Here is a 17599-nt window from a genome sequence, read left to right on the forward strand (position 1 = left end):
GCCACACTGCCCTTTCCTGAATCTGAGATTCTACTTCCCAACCGGCCCTCCTCTCCAGCATGCCTGAATAGCCTTGAGTAAGGAGGTTGAGGAGTGTGATTGCCTTGGAGTTGGAACAGGCACGAGATGGACCACCACCTTGGTCTACCAATCCAGAGGCACTGTCCCTGATGTCCACACGATGTTGTCGAGGCGTGTTAACCAGGACAGCCCCACAACATTCAGAGCCTTCAAGAACTCCGGGCAGATCACATCCATGACCGTCACCTTGATACCAAGGATCTTTTAATCCACCTCAGTAACTTCAACTCAAGCAATTGAAGAGCCCAAAATAAAGTCCTTAGCATCTGCTTTTTCAAACGAAGTCGTGTAAGTGGAATTGAAAAATGCATTTTAGTAATTTCCCCACAATCTCAGGATGTCCTGAGTTGAGGTCAGGAGCATGCCATCTCCACTATATCTTAACTCACTTAATCCCAACCCCCTTTTCACTGGAGGAAATTTCTCAATCTCAGCCATTTTGCTGGATTTTGACAGATCTTGCAAGGCCCACAGATTATTGTGTTCTGTTGTGTTATACACATGCAGCCAACCAAAAGAAAGCTCTTTTTTCAACTGAAAAAAAAAGTGTTTCTATGTTTTTGTATCCTTTTGCAATCAGCATTAGAATAGCTAAACGTAATCAGATTTCCAGTTTCTGAGGGGGAAAAAAAATAAATCTTGTTTGTTCCTGGGGGTTCCTCCCTTCAGGAGGTATAATGTTTGTTGGTTTAAGGTCCAGTGATTGACTTGGCCAGTCTAAAATAAAGGTGATTCTGATTCTTTGTTGTGTTGGCATTATGTTTTGGGTTTATTACATTGTTGTTGAATGATGAAGCTTCTCTAGATTCACTCAGTGATTGTGTGAGACTCGCTTTCATTTTGTGCTGTGATCCAATCCATTCGGGATTGGTTGTGCCACGTAGTGTGTGGCAGATTTATGAGAAATTGGATCTACAATGACCCGTTTTGTCATGTTTTCAGAAAGAAAATAATACATTTGACTTCATCCTTAATAAAGGGCCATGTGACTGTCACCACTTCAATAATTGCACTGTGCATATTTTTAGCATGTCTCCTTTCATTGATTATTCAGTGACACTCACTCAGGATATTCTGAATAGCTTGTGTGCAGCATTTCTGTTCCCTTTTTCTTTGCAGTTGTGTCTCCAACTGGCTCCGGCCCACCCAGTCGCAAGCACAGCAGTGAGATGCTGGCTGATGAAGAGCTTGGCTTTTGTGCAGCTGTTTCAGCACTAGGTAATTAAACAATTAAATGTGTGTGTGCGCCTGTGTGCGTGTGCATGTGTGTTTATATATACAGGTAGGTGGTTCTAAAACAGTGTTATCCACAAGTGTGACATGAGAGGCCAAAAGTAAACTCGTTCAAAAACATGTAGATGATTTATGCTTTAAATCACAACTTCCTAAAGTGTGTTCACTCACCCCTTTGTTCGCAAGAGATTGTTGGAATTGTGTGGGCTACTACATTGTACAGTGATCCCTCGCTGTATCACGCGTCATTTACGCGGCTTCACTACATCACGTTTTTTTCCCCCCCAGACTACTATATTTAGAAAAAAATGCCAAATAACTGAGAGGTTTTGTAGATGGATGTACGCATGATTGGTTCCCGGTGCGACCATTGACAGCATGAGTGGATTTATCCCGGGAGCCGATTGGCTGTGCATCTTCGCAGCCCCACCCAGCATCTTCCCTTGCGTCCGGTCACGTGGTTGACTCTCTGATCAGTGTTTGGTCACGCTGTCTACTCTGATCAGTGTCTCGTCAGCTGTGGACTCTCTGATCAGTGTCTCGTAATGCTGTTGTGTTTGCTACATGCACGGCAGGGAGAGGGTGAGGGAGGGAGAGAGAAAGAGAGAGAGCACGAGAGCACATGCTAGAGCTAGAGCGAGAGCGTGCATGAGAGCGAAAGTGAAAGTGAGCGTGAGTGCGAGCGAGCAATCAGGAGGGAAAGAGAGGGGGTGAAAAAAGTAGCAGTATCTCTTCACCTCCTCCTCATCACTACCAATTAATTGTGTGATCATAAACACATTGGCTGCGCTGTGACAGCTGGCCAGCAGCGAGCTGGAGGCTAACGGCGGTCACACTGTCAGAGCGGCGTAAAGTGAGCGTAACAACTCTCTTTGCCTTTCTCAGAAGGCAATGCTGATGAAAGTTCATTACTGTATATGCACTGAGCAGTCAAGTAAAAAAGAACAGCTTCTCTACCTTCATACAAAGATATTCAGTTAGAAAACTGGTACAGATGACCAAATGTACGTTGAAAATTGACTCTGAATGTTGAACAGTGATCATCAATTACGATATGTAAGCACGACAGCCTTTGGAAGCACGGCAGACACCAACAAATTATCAGCATTTGTGTTGTAGAATACGTAATGCCTGCAGTTGAATTGTGCCCCATTCATACGCTGCCATCTCACGCACAAGAATACACTTAAGCAGCGGTATCAAACATACGGCACACGGGCCAGAACCAACCCCCAAGGAGGTTCGATCAGGTCCGCAGGATATTTTAAAAGTGAAAAAATGCATAAAAGACACGGAAAGAATATTTTAATAAGGTGCAATTCATGGAGTATCCACTAGGGGACACACTGTTTTGAATGGAGTAGAAGACAACATTGTTTTGATCAGAGAAATAGACAACAGCAGCCTCAGTCTGTCACTGAGACACTGAGAAAAGACTGAGAAAAAACAGACACAGCAGAGGCTATCAAGGACATGTGACTACTTTATTTTTTACACATTTAATAGCACTCTCCTTAGTTTGTAGGCAGGGATTAAATTTAGATTTTCTATCCACATTTGTAAATGGTTAAAAAATTACTTTCTTTATTAATCTTGTTTAATCTTAAAGTGCATTACTATATTTTTCAATACTAATTGTTAAAATTTTGTGCCTTTGTACAATCAGTACAATTATGCTCGGAAGAGGTTGCAATGCATATATGTGAATGATAAAAGTAAATTGCACATTTGTCTCAGGAAATCTAAGGTGTTTCATAAAATGTTTTGTTAAAAAAATATGTTCATTAAATTTCAACATTTTCCTAATGTTCTTGTGCTTCTTTAGACCAAACTAAAGACATGATGTTTTGGTTATTTATAGCAGAGTATGGGTATAATTTTAATGGTCCGGCCCACTTGACATCTACCGAGGCCGTATGTGGCCCACAATGTGAAATGAGTTTGACACCCCTGCACTAAAGAAATAGTATGTGCAACTTGGGTGAAATAATTTATTAATCTATTTTATTTCACGTGCATTACCAATAAAAATGACCCAATGCTTGATATGTAACTTAGTTGGTTTTGAAATGTTTTGTAAAAAAATGTTCACATCTATTTTGCAGCAAACCCATTGAACTTCCAGTTCAACATACTGAAGTTGTTCAAGAGGAATTATGTACCCTGTAGTACATTACAGAGTACACAGAAAACAGACAGTGCGAGATAAATGTAAAATTATTTGAGTAATTCATCACAATCAATATTTAGACTTCAATCAATTTTTAAAAAATATCATGGTGCGAACTGAAAATTTTAGCTTCAAGTATTTATCAAGGCTATTTTTTGGGTTGTTTTCACTGAAACAAATTAAGTTGGATTAATTACAAACTAATATAAGACCTGCGAGCAGCTATAAATGGCACTGGCAACATTGAGGTACTGGTATATTGTGGTACTGGCACAATTGGGATTTTAGAAAATGAAGTACTGTCCATCAGATTAAAAGCTATTTTGATCAAATAAGACATAGGTGTCAAACTCAGGTCCTGGAGGGCCGCTGTCCTGCATGTTTTCCAAGTCTCCCTGTTGCAATACACCTGATTCAAATGAACAGGTTCAATGTCAGGCTTGCGCAGAGCTTGCTGATGATCTGACGCCGTGACGTGGTTCGACATGCAGAGCGCTCGTGTGAATCCGTGCAGCTGGTCATTTCGCCCGGGTCACGGTTACCCCTCTCAACCCCCCCCCCCCCCCCCTTCCCATTCATCCCCCCCTTATTACATGTTATGTCTTGTGACTTGTTGTAACTGTCATATGCTTATTTCTGTGCTAGGGTCTTTTTTTATCCTGGACTTAAATTATGCTCGGAAGAGGATAGTTCGAGCGTGGTTTTTTTTTCCCTCTCCCTACCCAGCGTTTTTTCCTTTCTGAATTCTGATTGTAATTTCCCCATTGCGGGACAAATAAAGGATATCTTATCTTATCTTATCATTTGAATCAGGTGTGTTGCAACAGGGAGACTTGGAAAACATGCAGGACAGCGGCCCTCCAGGACCTATGTTTGACACCTCTGAAATAAGACCTAGCTAAATGAGACAATATTTGAAGAAAATTAAGAATGCCTGACTTCCTATTATGTTTTGAATATGCCTGCAGGGACTTTTTTTTAGGTCTTGTGCAGTGGCGGTTCTGGATCAATTTCACTGAGGGGGCCGGGCTGGGGCCCGGGGTTTTGATGGAGGGGCACATTCAACCCAGGGCTAAAAAGACAGATTCGAAATCTTCTTTGACTTTTTATTTCATCAAACTTTGAAAGCATTGTAGTTATAACATTGCAGTGATGAGAAAAAAACTATCAGGTGGGCTAAAATGTCTGCAAGCGTAACAATACGCCAAGTCCATCTGTTGAGAATATTCAAGCCAGAGGTGGATATGGCACCAGCCTGCCTTGAAGCTTCTTCTCCTGTCCCCCATCAGGGTCCTGGAAAACTGTTTTAGGTCTGGCTGCATTGGCGGGTCCTCTTTAAATCTACTGATGTCTGTGGACAAAGACAAATCAAATAAATGTAAACACTGCATGGATACAGCATATTCACTAACCCGCTACACTTACATTGCTGAGGCACTCAGACATACACAAGTGTCTAAAATGTATTGATTGATGCTATTTATTAATAAAAAAAAATTGTTGTTGTTTTCAATAAATATAAATTCATACATTCTCAAGCCTGACCAGGGACTAAAATTGCAAATACACTGAAGCTAAATGTTTTACATGCATATAATTAACGTTGGTCGAAAGAGAGGTTATTATCAAAAAGGACACAATAATAATAATAATAATACATTTTATTTGTGGGTGCCTTTCTAGGAACTCAAGGACACCTTACAACAAGCAGTTAAAATCACGAATACAATGTTAAAAACAACATCAAATAAAATAAGGAAAAAAATACAACAAAATAAAAATAATGGCTTTATGGTCCAAGTGAATAGGCTTGTCTAAACAGATGTGTTTTGAGGCTGGATATGAAACGTGTTATGTATTACGAAGGTCAGCGGGGAGTGTGTTGCAGAGCTGGGGAGCAGAGCGACTGAAGGCTCTTGTTTCCCATGGTGATTTTGTCTTCGTTTTTTTTTTTTTTTTTTTTACTTGGATATATATATTTTTTGTATGCAGGGATGAAGACAACCGTGAGTGAGGCAGAGCATCCTCTGCTTTGTGAAGGAACAAGAAGAGTTAAGGGAGATCTTGCTCTGACCCTCATGATCACATATAAAGATGACCAGAGCAAGCTGAAGAAGGTGAGGACTGTCTGTACGATGGGTATAATCCCTATTATTATCTCTATTAAACAGGGGGGTTTTGAATGCAAATGTTTTATTGGTGTTGTTGGATGCGGAGTTTCAAAATTGAAACTTGATTCATTCTTTCTCATCAGTTAACCAAGTTATTTCAATGAATATCGATGATCATTCTTTAACATAATGGTGCTAGCAATTTCCTCTGTGCTCTGTGTCAGTGTTTTTCAATCTTTTTCGAGCTAAGGCACATTTCTTTCATTGAAAAAAAATCCCACGGCACACCACTACCTAAAAATGTGAAAAAAGCTTATTTTAACAATTAAAGTGTGATATTGTTACGATAAGCTTTTTTTAACATTGAAAATTAACGCAATATTATAACACATTGAATAGGAATCAAATCAACACCAATCTAATATTTGGTGCATTTGTTTTAATGGCAAGTAAAATAAAGTCAATTAGAACTTTAACTTGGTCAGAGTCTGATCTTTTTCTGTGTGACAGCCTGTTCTTTTCGTGATTGGCGGCATATCATTGCATCGTATCGTGTGATTGGCTGGACACCTGTCACTCACTGAATTACACAGCAAATTGGTACAGACACAAAAGGTTACACGTCTAATTCATTTGCAGTGCAGTCACTGCGATGGATAGGTTTTCTTGTGCGTTGAAAGTGTGCGACCAGTGCGCAGTTGCGCAGCTTGGTGAGAACATTGGTGCCGTTGCATCTCCGGTAAACGTAAATGTAAATGAAAGATACCTTTCATTGCATTAGCTCGCGTCGGAAACTTAACTTGTCTTGAAGCATAATCCTAGCTGCTGCTGCTCCCAATCGGTATGGAAGAGTACTACACGATTACTCTTCCAGGCGATCAACCGCACAGGCCTACATATTGTACAGTAAATATTCAGTAGTACGGAATCATGTTTGGCTGTCCAATCCTTCCTTATAAAAGAATTTCCTGATGTGGGAAATGAGCATGGTACACGTCCTTTATGAACATGCAAGTATGTGAACAAAACACATGTGTAACAACACAAGCAAAACACAAAAGCTGCAGTACAGTATACTGCACAGGTATATGAACAAAATACAGTACAACAAACTTAGGACTATTTGCTCTAAAATAAGACAGACCCGGTGACTTTTCTTTCGACTATCTCACTGTCTCTAACTCGACCTCCCCTCGATTGCCACCCAATACAGCGTTGCTCAGCTGATGTCATGCAATGAACTTTTAAAGCCAGCCACGGGACGCTTCGTAGTCCTCGATGGCCATAGTTAGCGATGATTTTTAGCATGATAACAAGTAAAGCATTCCAGGAAACGTTCGTTTATTTGAATGTCCGTCGAACCACAAGCAATTTACTCTGAGCAGCTAATTGGATGCATTCCACTCTGTCTTCCACAGATCTAGCTACAGTATCTACACACATAGATATTGATGTCCCGCTTGGCCAATCAGAGGCCAGAATGATGCTCAGTAAGCCAATGGCAGAGCAGCTATGAGTATGTTGCGTTCAGGAAACGCGGAGCTGTGAACGAAATACAAATCGTTCACAACTGCAGTAAAACTAATGCTAATAGAGTCACTTACATGTCGCCGTTTTGTATCCAATGAGAGTAAATAGTGGTGCGGACAGAGTTATTCCATAGTATCGAGCGGGACTTGCTTGTGTTTGCGCCACTGCGTGCTTCTGTATGGCTTCCGGGTTCCGGGTAGTGGAAATTCCATTGTTATTGTCACGATTGCGAGGTGGTGGTGGACCCCAAAAAGCAGGCAGGAGGGAGGAGCAGGGTGAACTTGACGAATTATATTTAATAAAACAGAGAAAACTGAATCCAAAACAAACAAAGTGCTAACAACGAAAACTAATCCAAAGTAGCAAAACAAAACCATGACTGTGGCAAAAAACTAACAGGAACAGAAGCATGACAGAAACAAACATGACAGGTGCAAGCAAACAAACAAAAAGCAACGAACAAACATGGCAGTAGCCAAGAGCAACAATGACTCGACAATGAGTGGTCGGGCTGGGAGTCCTTTTAAAGCCCTAATTACTTAATGACCAACAGGTGTGCAGCTGCAGGGGGGGCCCTACAGTGCCACCTGTTGGTCCCAAACCGAATCATGACAGTTATGAGTTGATCGTTAATGTGAGAGTAATAAGTGAGAATCAGTATGGCTTCAGGGAAAAACGGACCACCTCAATGGCAGTTATGGAGTTTGTGGAAGCAATAGCCACTAATATAGACAACAAAGAATTTACTGTTGGGGTTTTCCTAGATCTAAAAAAAGCTTTTGACACAATAGATCACAGTATATTATTGAAAAAACTAGAAAGATTTGGCATTAGAGGTGTAGCTTATAAATGGATAAAAAGTTATTTAGAAAACAGATATCAGTACGTGCAGCTCAACAATAAAAAGACAAATCAACTGAAAATCACTCATGGAGTTCCTCAGTGCTTAGTCCAAAACTATTCATCTTATATATAAATGATATCTGCAAGGTCTCAAAACAATTTAAATGTGTCCTATTTGCTGATGATACAACTTTCTACTGTTCTGGAATAAATCTGAAACAGCTCCTGACAACCGTAGAAAACTAAATAAACAAATTAAAAAACTGGTTCGACAGAAATAAATTGTCACTTAACCTGAAAAAATCGAAGTTAATTGTTTTTGGTAAAAGACCAATCAAACACCAAGCTAAAATTATGGTAAACTCAATTGAGATAGAAAGAGCGTATGAAACCAAGTTTCTCGGGTTAGTCATAGACTCAAAACTATGTTGGAAGCCACATATCGATAACGTAAAAAGAAAAATAGCCAAAACCGTAGGGATCCTCTACAAAACCAGTGTATCTATTAAAGGAATAATTCTAAATAAATCTATGGAATAATTTCGAAACGGACCTGAAAATGAGTAAATCGCTTGCTGAGTTCAAAAACAAATTCAAAAAAATAGTACAAACAACCTACATCAATCAGAGTTAAAATTATAAATTGTAAACATTAAATATAATGATAAATCAGAACTAAGTTGATAAATAGAGGAAGGTATTGAAATATCCATTATAAATACAAGAGAACATTTATACAAGAGTGCCAGGGTGTGTATGTATAAAATCCCGATACAAACCAAAAGTTGTAAAAATATCACGGTTGAGGGTAAAGTATGAGCCTTAATGGAGACTTCTTTCTTCTTACTTTCTTTCTTTTCTGATTGATATAAAAATGATTTATTAGATATAAACACATAACACGGGGTAGGACTAGATAAGTTTTTTACTTTTACCTACTCCCTTGAACATAATAACTGTGTTGAATCATGACTGATTTCTCATTCCTTTTTACTATTTTTTTTACTTTATTTTCTGTCAAATTATTACTGTATATGTTTTATGTTCAATAAACAAACAAAAAACAAAATGTAACATCGTAGTCAAAATTTTAATGCATAGGTTTTTAGTCCGGGTGAAGGAATTTCCGTTTGAAAGAACTCTGTAGATGGGAATGTTTACTGTATTGTATTTCCCATGGTACACCTAACAATATCTTGGAGCATACCAGTGTGCCGCGGCACAGGGTTTGAAAAACACTGCTCTGTGTGCAAAGAAAAAGAAAGGTGTACTGACTGTGTAGCAAACAGCAGGTCCAGTTTTGTTCTCGGGCTGTTTTGCTTGTGTCCAGTAAGTCTCAAGATGATCAAGGCAATTTGGAACAAAATTTGTTGCCCAGTGTCAGAAAGGTTGGCAAATTAAAAGTGACTAAGAACCCTATTCTGAAGTGCCCTTATATAAGTATTCCTGGACAAAAATGAAGCTCGTACATATTCTGGAAATGATACCCTTCAAACCATATATAATATATACTTCATATATATATATACATAGATAGATAGATAGATAGATAGATAGATATTTATCCCCTCTCAAATGGTGCCGTGAAAATGAATGACGTTTCCCCACACTATCAAAGGTAGCAAAATCTATTCTTTGAAACACTTCAACCTCCACCCCATCGGCGCGGATCTTCTCTGCAGCAGGGAACATGTGCTCTCAATGTCCAATGTCTCAATGAACATGTGCTCTCCGGGGTGAGAGGACGCTGGCGTGTATGTCGCCGCTTCTCACTCCAAACTTTTCCAAAACTTTTCAGATATTTCTTCTGATTTTTCTTTTGCCCTTCTGTTTTTGGACTGTTTGGACTGTGATTGATGTAACAAATCATAGCTTCACCCGATCAATCAAACCCCAAATCGTAACTTAGTCCACGGGCTAACGCCGGTAGCTTAAACTTACCGGCTGTCACCGCACCGGCCTTTCTCCCTCGTCATGGGGCGGCACAACTTCGCCGCCTTTGGGCTATTTCTGATACTTCTGACGTTCTGCCATCATCCAGTGACAGGACTACTCCACTATTCTGTCGCGGATCTTCTCCGGATCCGGAGGATTGCACCGGAGCCTCCACCGCCGGAACTGCACCATCATCCTGACATCGCTCGCCTGCCTCGACGTCGCTACATTCACCGCGGGTCGCGTAGACATGTTGACTACAAAAATCCTGGCTCAATCAACTCGACCTGGTCCACTTCTCGACGTCCTCCCAGAAACCGCGGCCGCAACACCAACTACTATGCAGTAGCCCGCCTGGCTAGGTCGGCTAACAGCACTGCCGCCATCAAACATGACACCTCCGCTGTCAACTTTGGACTGCTGAACATCCGCTCACTTACGAACAAGGGTCACCTCATTCAAGACGTCCTCGCCGAACGCAAACTTGACTTCCTCGTTTTAACAGAAACCTGGCAACAAACAAACGACTTCGCTGCTCTGAATGACTCCACTCCTCCCGGCTTTGTTTACATCTGCCGTCCCCGTGGCAACGGCCGTGGAGGAGGCCTCGCGGTAATCCACCGCGAGAAGTGGAAAGTCTTACCAGTCTCCGTTCCTGCATCAAGCTCTTTTGAATGCATGGTGTTTAAACTCCCTGGACCCACGCCAACCATCATTGCCACAGTTTATCGCCCCCCGAAGCCACATAGCGATTTCATCAATGAATTTTCCAGTTTAATCACACACTTATCCACTCTCTCGCCAAATTTAATTTTGCTGGGAGATTTTAATATTCACATGGACAACCCCGACCTGCCACTCACAAGAGACTTCACATCCTACCTGGAGAGCCTCGCGATACACTGTCTTACTGACTTCCCCACCCACATCAAAGGCCACACATTGGACTTGGTTTGCTGCTCTGGCTTCTCCCCCTCCAAGCCCACTGCTGATGTTTTTCCTGAAACCGATCATTTCCTCCTCACTTTTAACATCGTACTCCGTCTCTCTACAATCAAAACCTCCCGCCTCATTTCTTTTCGTAATACCAAAAATATCAACATTGACACCTTCTGCTCCATTATCGACCGTTCCCCGCCCCCAGACGCCCTTTCAAACCCGGATGACCTCACCGCTCACTACAATGCCTGCCTCACAAATATTCTAAATTCTCTCGCCCCCCTGAAGACCAGGACTGCTTCATTCTCTACATCTGCCCCCTGGTTTACACCCGCTCTTAGATCATTGAAATCAAAAAACCGCCAACTTGAGCGACTCTATAAGAAAACCGGTCTCACCATCCATAAGGACATGTACACTACCCATATCACTAAATACAAGGACCAAATTGCACAAACCAAATCCAGCTACTACTCCGGCCTCATCCTCTCCAACGAAGGAAATTCAAGAACTCTCTTCTCCGTCATGAACAAAATCCTCCGGCCACCAAACTCTCCCCCTCCACCTGTACTCCACAGCAACCTGCAACTCCATAATGGAACACTTCAATCACAAAATCCTTAAGATCCATCACCAACTCCATCAAAACCTGCCTGCTCCCCCCCCATCTGAACCTTCTTCTCCTTGTCATCTCTTCTCCAGTTTTGTTCCACCAACGACTGCTGAATTATCCAACCTCATACTCAAATCCAAGCCCACCACTTGCCAGCTTGATCCCCTCCCTTCATCCCTTGTTAAATCCTGCCTTCCTTCTGTGCTTCCTCTCATATCTGCTATTATCCACTCCTCACTCTCTTCTGGTATTGTCCCATCACTCCTCAAAACTGCTGCTATCACCCCCACACTGAAAAAACATGGCTCTGACCCCAACGACTTTGATAACCTCCGCCCCATCTCCAACCTTCCATTTATCTCGAAAATCCTTGAAAAAACTGTTGCTGCTCAACTCCACTCCCACCTGTCCCTTCACTCTCTCTATGAACCCTTTCAGTCCGGTTTCCGCCCCCGCCACAGCACAGAGACTGCCCTAATCCGTATTGTGAATGATCTCCTCATAGCATCTGATTCCGGTTTAGTCTCCATCCTCATCCTCTTAGACTTGAGCGCTGCCTTTGACACAATCTCTCACCCTATCCTCCTCAATAGACTCTCCTCCATTGGTCTCTCCCACACTCCCCTCAGTTGGTTCCACTCCTACCTCACTGGCCGCACTCAGTTTGTCCAGCTCAAACCCTTCACCTCAAAGCCCTCCCCAGTCACCACAGGTGTACCACAGGGATCTGTCCTAGGTCCCCTTCTCTTCATCATCTACCTCCTGCCTCTTGGCCATATCCTCCGCAAATTTAATATCCACTTTCACTGCTTTGCTGATGACACCCAGCTCTACCTCTCCTGCAAGCCAAACTCCATACTCCCACCCCCCTCCCTCACCTCTTGCCTCTCCGAACTCAAAACATGGTTCACAACAAACTTTCTTAAATTAAATACTAATAAAACTGAAGTCCTCCTTCTTGGCACCAAATCCACTTTATCCAAAGTAAACAGTTTTTCCTTCAACATTGACAGCTCCCTAGTGTCCCCCTCCCCCCAGGTTAAGAGTCTGGGTGTCATCCTGGATAGCATGCTCACCTTCCACTCGCATATCAACACCATCACCCGCACTGCTTATTTCCACCTCCGCAATATTACCAGACTTCGCCCTTCCCTCACCCCCCGCACCACTGCTATTCTTGTCCACAGTCTTGTCACATCCCGCCTTGATTACTGCAACGCTCTCCTCTTCGGCCTACCTCAAAAGTCCCTTCATAAAATCCAGCTGGTCCAAAACGCCTCTGCTCGCATCATCACAAAAACATCTTCCCAGCAGCACATCACCCCCGTTCTCCAACAGCTTCACTGGCTCCCTGTTCAACATCGCATCAATTACAAACTGCTTCTATATACATATATGGCCATCCACAACCTGGCCCCTCCTTACCTATCCGACCTTCTCCAGGTGCATATCCCCTCTCGCTCCCTCAGATCCTCGTCCTCCCTCCGCCTGTCAGTGCCCCCTGCCCGACTGAGCACCATGGGAGCCAGAGCCTTCAGTCACGCTGCTCCAAAGCTCTGGAACAACCTACCTCCGGACCTCCAAAACTGCACACCTCTTTCCACTTTCAAGTCCCGTCTAAAAACACACCTGTTCAGGATTGCCTACAACACATAGCTCTTCCATTTCCTATGTTTTTATGATTTTATGATTTTATGTCCTGTTTTTATATAATATCTCGTTTACTAATTTTTACATTGTATTTTCTTATTGTCTTACAGTGTCCTTGGGTGGCATGAAAGGCGCTTTTAAATAAAATGCATTATTATTATTATTAAAAGCGAGTAAGCGTTTCGCCAGAACACAGAAATGCTCAATCTCCTGAGAATGAACAACAGAGTACTATAGATTACAATGATAGGTGGAATCTAGTAAAAATTGGTGGAATGTAGTACAAATTGTTCGTACTGAGCACAAAGCGCACTTTTTATGTGAGACAAAAACGTCATTTTTGTGGAGAATTCATTTTTGGGTGAGCACTGGATAGCTCAGTTGGTAAGACACTAGTTTGGCGTACAGGAGACTGGGGTTCGATTCCCACTTGGGGCAATATGAGCACATAATGTCATCCAATGTGGGTCCGAATGCCTACCTCATACCACGATGAGAGATAATAAAACGAATTACATGCCGGGTCAGATGTCGCCTGGCCAAACAAGGTCTGCCAGGTGCTGAGGAACCAGAGCACCTGAATGAAAAATGGGTTACTGGACGAAGCGGAGATGGGCGAGATGCGATAACATGGCTCTGTTGGAATGCTACTACTCAAGCAACCCTAGTGGGCTGAATGGTTACTTTGAAACCCACGGTCACAGTTGACCACGAAACAACTGGTAGCTCAGTCTTCCAGCATCCAGCAATTGCTATCACAACTTGAGATTGAAGAGGTACAACACAGATTCCAGGAGGAGGTTATACCAGGGATTGGGAGGCAAGCCACAATGAATGCAGATGATGAGATTGGGAGGCCAGCCCCAATTAATGAAATGCTAAGCGAGGCAGCAACTGACCTGAAAGCGAACATCACTGCAAGAATGGAGGCTGGGCAACCTAGAAACCGATTACAACGCCTATGTGAAGTACCACCTGTCCTATCAGTCGCTGAAGGACAGCACAGAGGCACTCATCCAGCCTGCTCAGGAGCAGGCCCTGAACACCAGAGCCATAGCGGCCCAGATATACCACACCAGACAAGACCCAAGGCACCTGAGACAATTCAACACATAACTGCAGTGTGTAAGATGCTGGCAGGAAAAGCTTGCATGGAACGCCATAACCTGGCATAGTCTACCGAAGCATCTGTGCGGGGTATGGACTGGAAAACCTGAGGTCAAAATGGGAAAATCATCCAAAGGAGGTGGAGAATGACTGAGCGAAGATCCTGTGGGACTTCCAGATACAGACTGACAAGATGGTAATGGCGAACTAACCAGATACCGTGACCATAGATAAAAGGGCAGAGGAAAGCCGTTGCAGTGGACGTAGCGATCCCAAGTGATGGAAACATCAGAAAGAAGGAACACGAAAAACTGGAGAAATACCAAGGGGTCAGAGAGGAGCTAGAGGGAGCCTCTAATGTAAAGGTGACAGTCGTGCCATTGGTGGTCGGAGCACTTGGGGGCAGTCACCCCCAAACTGGATGAATGGTTGCAACAGATCCCGGGAACAACATCGGACATCTCAGTCCAGAAAGGTGCAGTGCTGGGAACAGCAAGGATACTGCGCAGAACCCTCAAACTTCCTGGCCTCTGGTAGAGGACCCGAGCTGAATGTGGGATGGACACCACCCGAGGAGTGAGGATTTTCATGAAATACTCCTTCCTTGTTTGTTTTTCAGAGCTCACTGTGGTTCTTGAAGGTCTTATTGTCAACAGAGATGTTGATGCCTGTGCTGTGATTTCTCTGTCTTCAGCGGGCACTCAATAATTTTTTTCACATTGAATATTCTTTGTTCTGCTCTCATAGTCATCTTTTTGAATGACTGCTCCTTGGGAGAATACTAACAGTGCCGAACTTTTTACCGACATTAAGGTTTTAGGAGGCTTCATTTACGCTTTCTAAGCTACATTGAAGTTAACAATTCATAATCTTTGTTTTTTGTGAGAGTGGTTTTGTTCAAGACATCGTTCATATGTCATCACAATCCTTTGTGGCATGTTTGGCAAGTTTTCAGAATCATCCATCCATCCATCTATCCCATCTTCTCATCTACTTATGCTCACGAGGGTCTCCAACCCTCAACTGGTTGCCAGTCAAAGTATTACAAACCAAAACCCGGGGCAGCATGGCTCTGTGATAGGGTGGTCTTCTCCCAATTTTTAGAGTTGTGGGACCGATCCGCTGCCCGTGATCATCAATTGTCCATGAGCAAGATACTGACTCACCAATGTCTGCTGATGCTGTGTCATCAGTAAGTGAATGAGGAGTCACACCGTCAAGTGTAAGATGATGAGCTTTGAGTTTTTGGACGTGGTGGGACGATGCGCTTTTTGTGCCTTGTTGGTGGAAAAGCACCTGTTAAATCCCATTTAGCATTTCCGAAACTGTTGTATCTTTAACCAACTCCTCACTTTGGTTGGCATTGAATGTTTCCAATAAAAACATGAAACAAAATCTTAATTGTTTGTGTGTTATTAGTTGAACAAAACCATCTATTGTACTGAAATGAAAATGAGATAAGATTTGAATTCCAAAGGATTTTTTTTCCTCCACAGTATATTATACTTTAGTTGGACAAACCACATTATTTTAATATAAGAATCTAAAACAGAGATATTTTAATATAAAAAGAAATACATTTCAAATATATTGCAATATGAACAAATAAGACATCACAGGAGAAATTGGTCAGTTGAGAAGGGCAATGTAAATTTCACCTTCATTTGTTTGTACATGCTTGCATGTTTGTTTCCCTTGTATAATTCCAAATGTTAATTCTCAAGATCGGCCTCTCTTCTCTCATCTATCTACAGATACTTGATAAATTATTAGACAGAGAGAGTCAGACCCACAAACCTCAGACCCTGAGCTCCTTCTACTCGAGCAAGCCTGCAGGGGGCAGCCTACGCAGCCCGTCAAAACATGGCCCCTCATCTTCCTCTGGAACCACTTTGGTGGCCTCTTCTTCCAACTCATCATCTGCTGTGGTTTGTGAAGAGCTGGATGAACAAAAACCAGTACAGAACAGCGTTGCAGGACAGAGCACCAATAATTGTGGTAAGCATCGTGTGATATCAACCATTATTCCTGTCATTATTGTTATTATTGTTTTTGTTATGATTGTTTTTGTGAATTGTATAGTTGTTGGTTTGAATTGTTTCTTCCTACGTGTTTCTTTATTTTGATTTTCTTCACCTTCTGATAGTTAGGTGCCCCTCCATAGTAAGACTGTTTTCTTTTACTTCTTGCTTTTCCTTGAATGCAACAGAAGGTCTGAAGTTCATTGCACAGGGTGAGCAAAAGTTCATTAATTTCCACCAATGATGTTTCTCTCTCAAATACTTTCTGTGTGTACTGTTGGGGGGAAATTGGCCTTGTTTTCCTCCGCATGTTCGTTTAATTTTGAGTCGTAAGAATGTTGGTTTCTCCGAGCTTGGAGACGAATGAACTGTGCCTTCGAAGGTTTGATTTGCAGAATATTCCGGGCACATGTGAGTTACAGACAATGGCTGTAGGAGATCATAGAGATGAAAGTCCTCTGGATTTTCCTGGAATTCCGGATTTTCAAATTTTCATGGAATTTCCTCCGAAAAAAATGCCTAAAATGAATCCGGATATTAGTTGACAACAATGAACGAACACGCTTTTGAGTTCGTTGTTTTGCTTTCATGAGTGTAGCCATGTTGAGGCACGAACACTAGTAACAGGAACACCCCTTCCGCTCGCATTCTAATGGCCTCGCCATATCGCGGAGATTTCGAAATTTCGGCGAGAACGAAAGCCACAAAGGGTGCACGTGTGCACACAAAAGGCAGATTAATCATTGAATGTCGAGTATTTGAATAGCATTTTGTGTAAACTAATTCATGCGTGATCGGCCAGGTACGGCCCCAGCAAAATGTTCAAACAGCTAGACAGGCAAGCTGACATACAGGCAATCGACGCGAGTGTTCGGAACACATTCAAGTGGTCATGGCTTGAGGAAAAGGACTTGATTGGAGATTTTTTGTCCGACTACATGAGAAAGGTTGACAAACCTGGTAAATCAGTTAAAATTATATATATATACTGTATATATATTAGAGCTGTCAGTTTAGCGCGTTTTATTGGCATTAATTTAAATGAATTTTAACGGGATTACATTTTTTCTCGCGAGATTAACGCGGAACACGTCACAGCGGATGTTACGTTGCTCTATAATAAATAAACCAGAAACAAAACAACAAGCGCTCTGCATAGGAAAACGGATACTTTAAGAGTTTATGAGTGGAAAGTTTACTTTTAAAAAGTTGCCAGATTGCTCCACTGACAAGACCAAAGTTACCTGTATCATACAGGTATACGATGCATGCCACTGACGTGATTGTTACTTGTTTGGAACTATTTTGTGTGGAAGGTTACAGTGTTCAGTGTCCATATAAATAGAGCGGGTGGAGCTTCTCTGTG

At 42.3% G+C, this 17599-nt stretch overlaps 1 protein-coding gene across 7 annotated transcripts in view; it reads left to right on the plus strand.

The window, feature by feature from the left end:
* The window catches only part of zswim8 (zinc finger, SWIM-type containing 8), a 182266-nt gene that overhangs the window by 120195 nt on the left and 44472 nt on the right, over window positions 1-17599 (plus strand). For 5 of the 7 annotated variants that reach the window (XM_086122592.1, XM_086122593.1, XM_086122599.1 and 2 more), the window contains 4 exons: window positions 1201-1299; window positions 5477-5601; window positions 15967-16210; window positions 16422-16445. In XM_086122592.1, the coding sequence (XP_085978718.1) occupies window positions 1201-1299; window positions 5477-5601; window positions 15967-16210; window positions 16422-16445 (492 nt within the window). The remainder of the gene's footprint in view (window positions 1-1200; window positions 1300-5476; window positions 5602-15966; window positions 16211-16421; window positions 16446-17599) is intronic. The other 2 variants (XM_086122595.1, XM_086122596.1) reach the window with 1 other exon arrangement.

The sequence above is a fragment of the Hippocampus guttulatus genome, chromosome 10 (genome assembly GCF_054856545.1).
Source record: "Hippocampus guttulatus isolate MCC_2025c chromosome 10, RoL_Hgut_1.0, whole genome shotgun sequence".
Lineage (NCBI taxonomy): Eukaryota > Metazoa > Chordata > Actinopteri > Syngnathiformes > Syngnathidae > Hippocampus > Hippocampus guttulatus.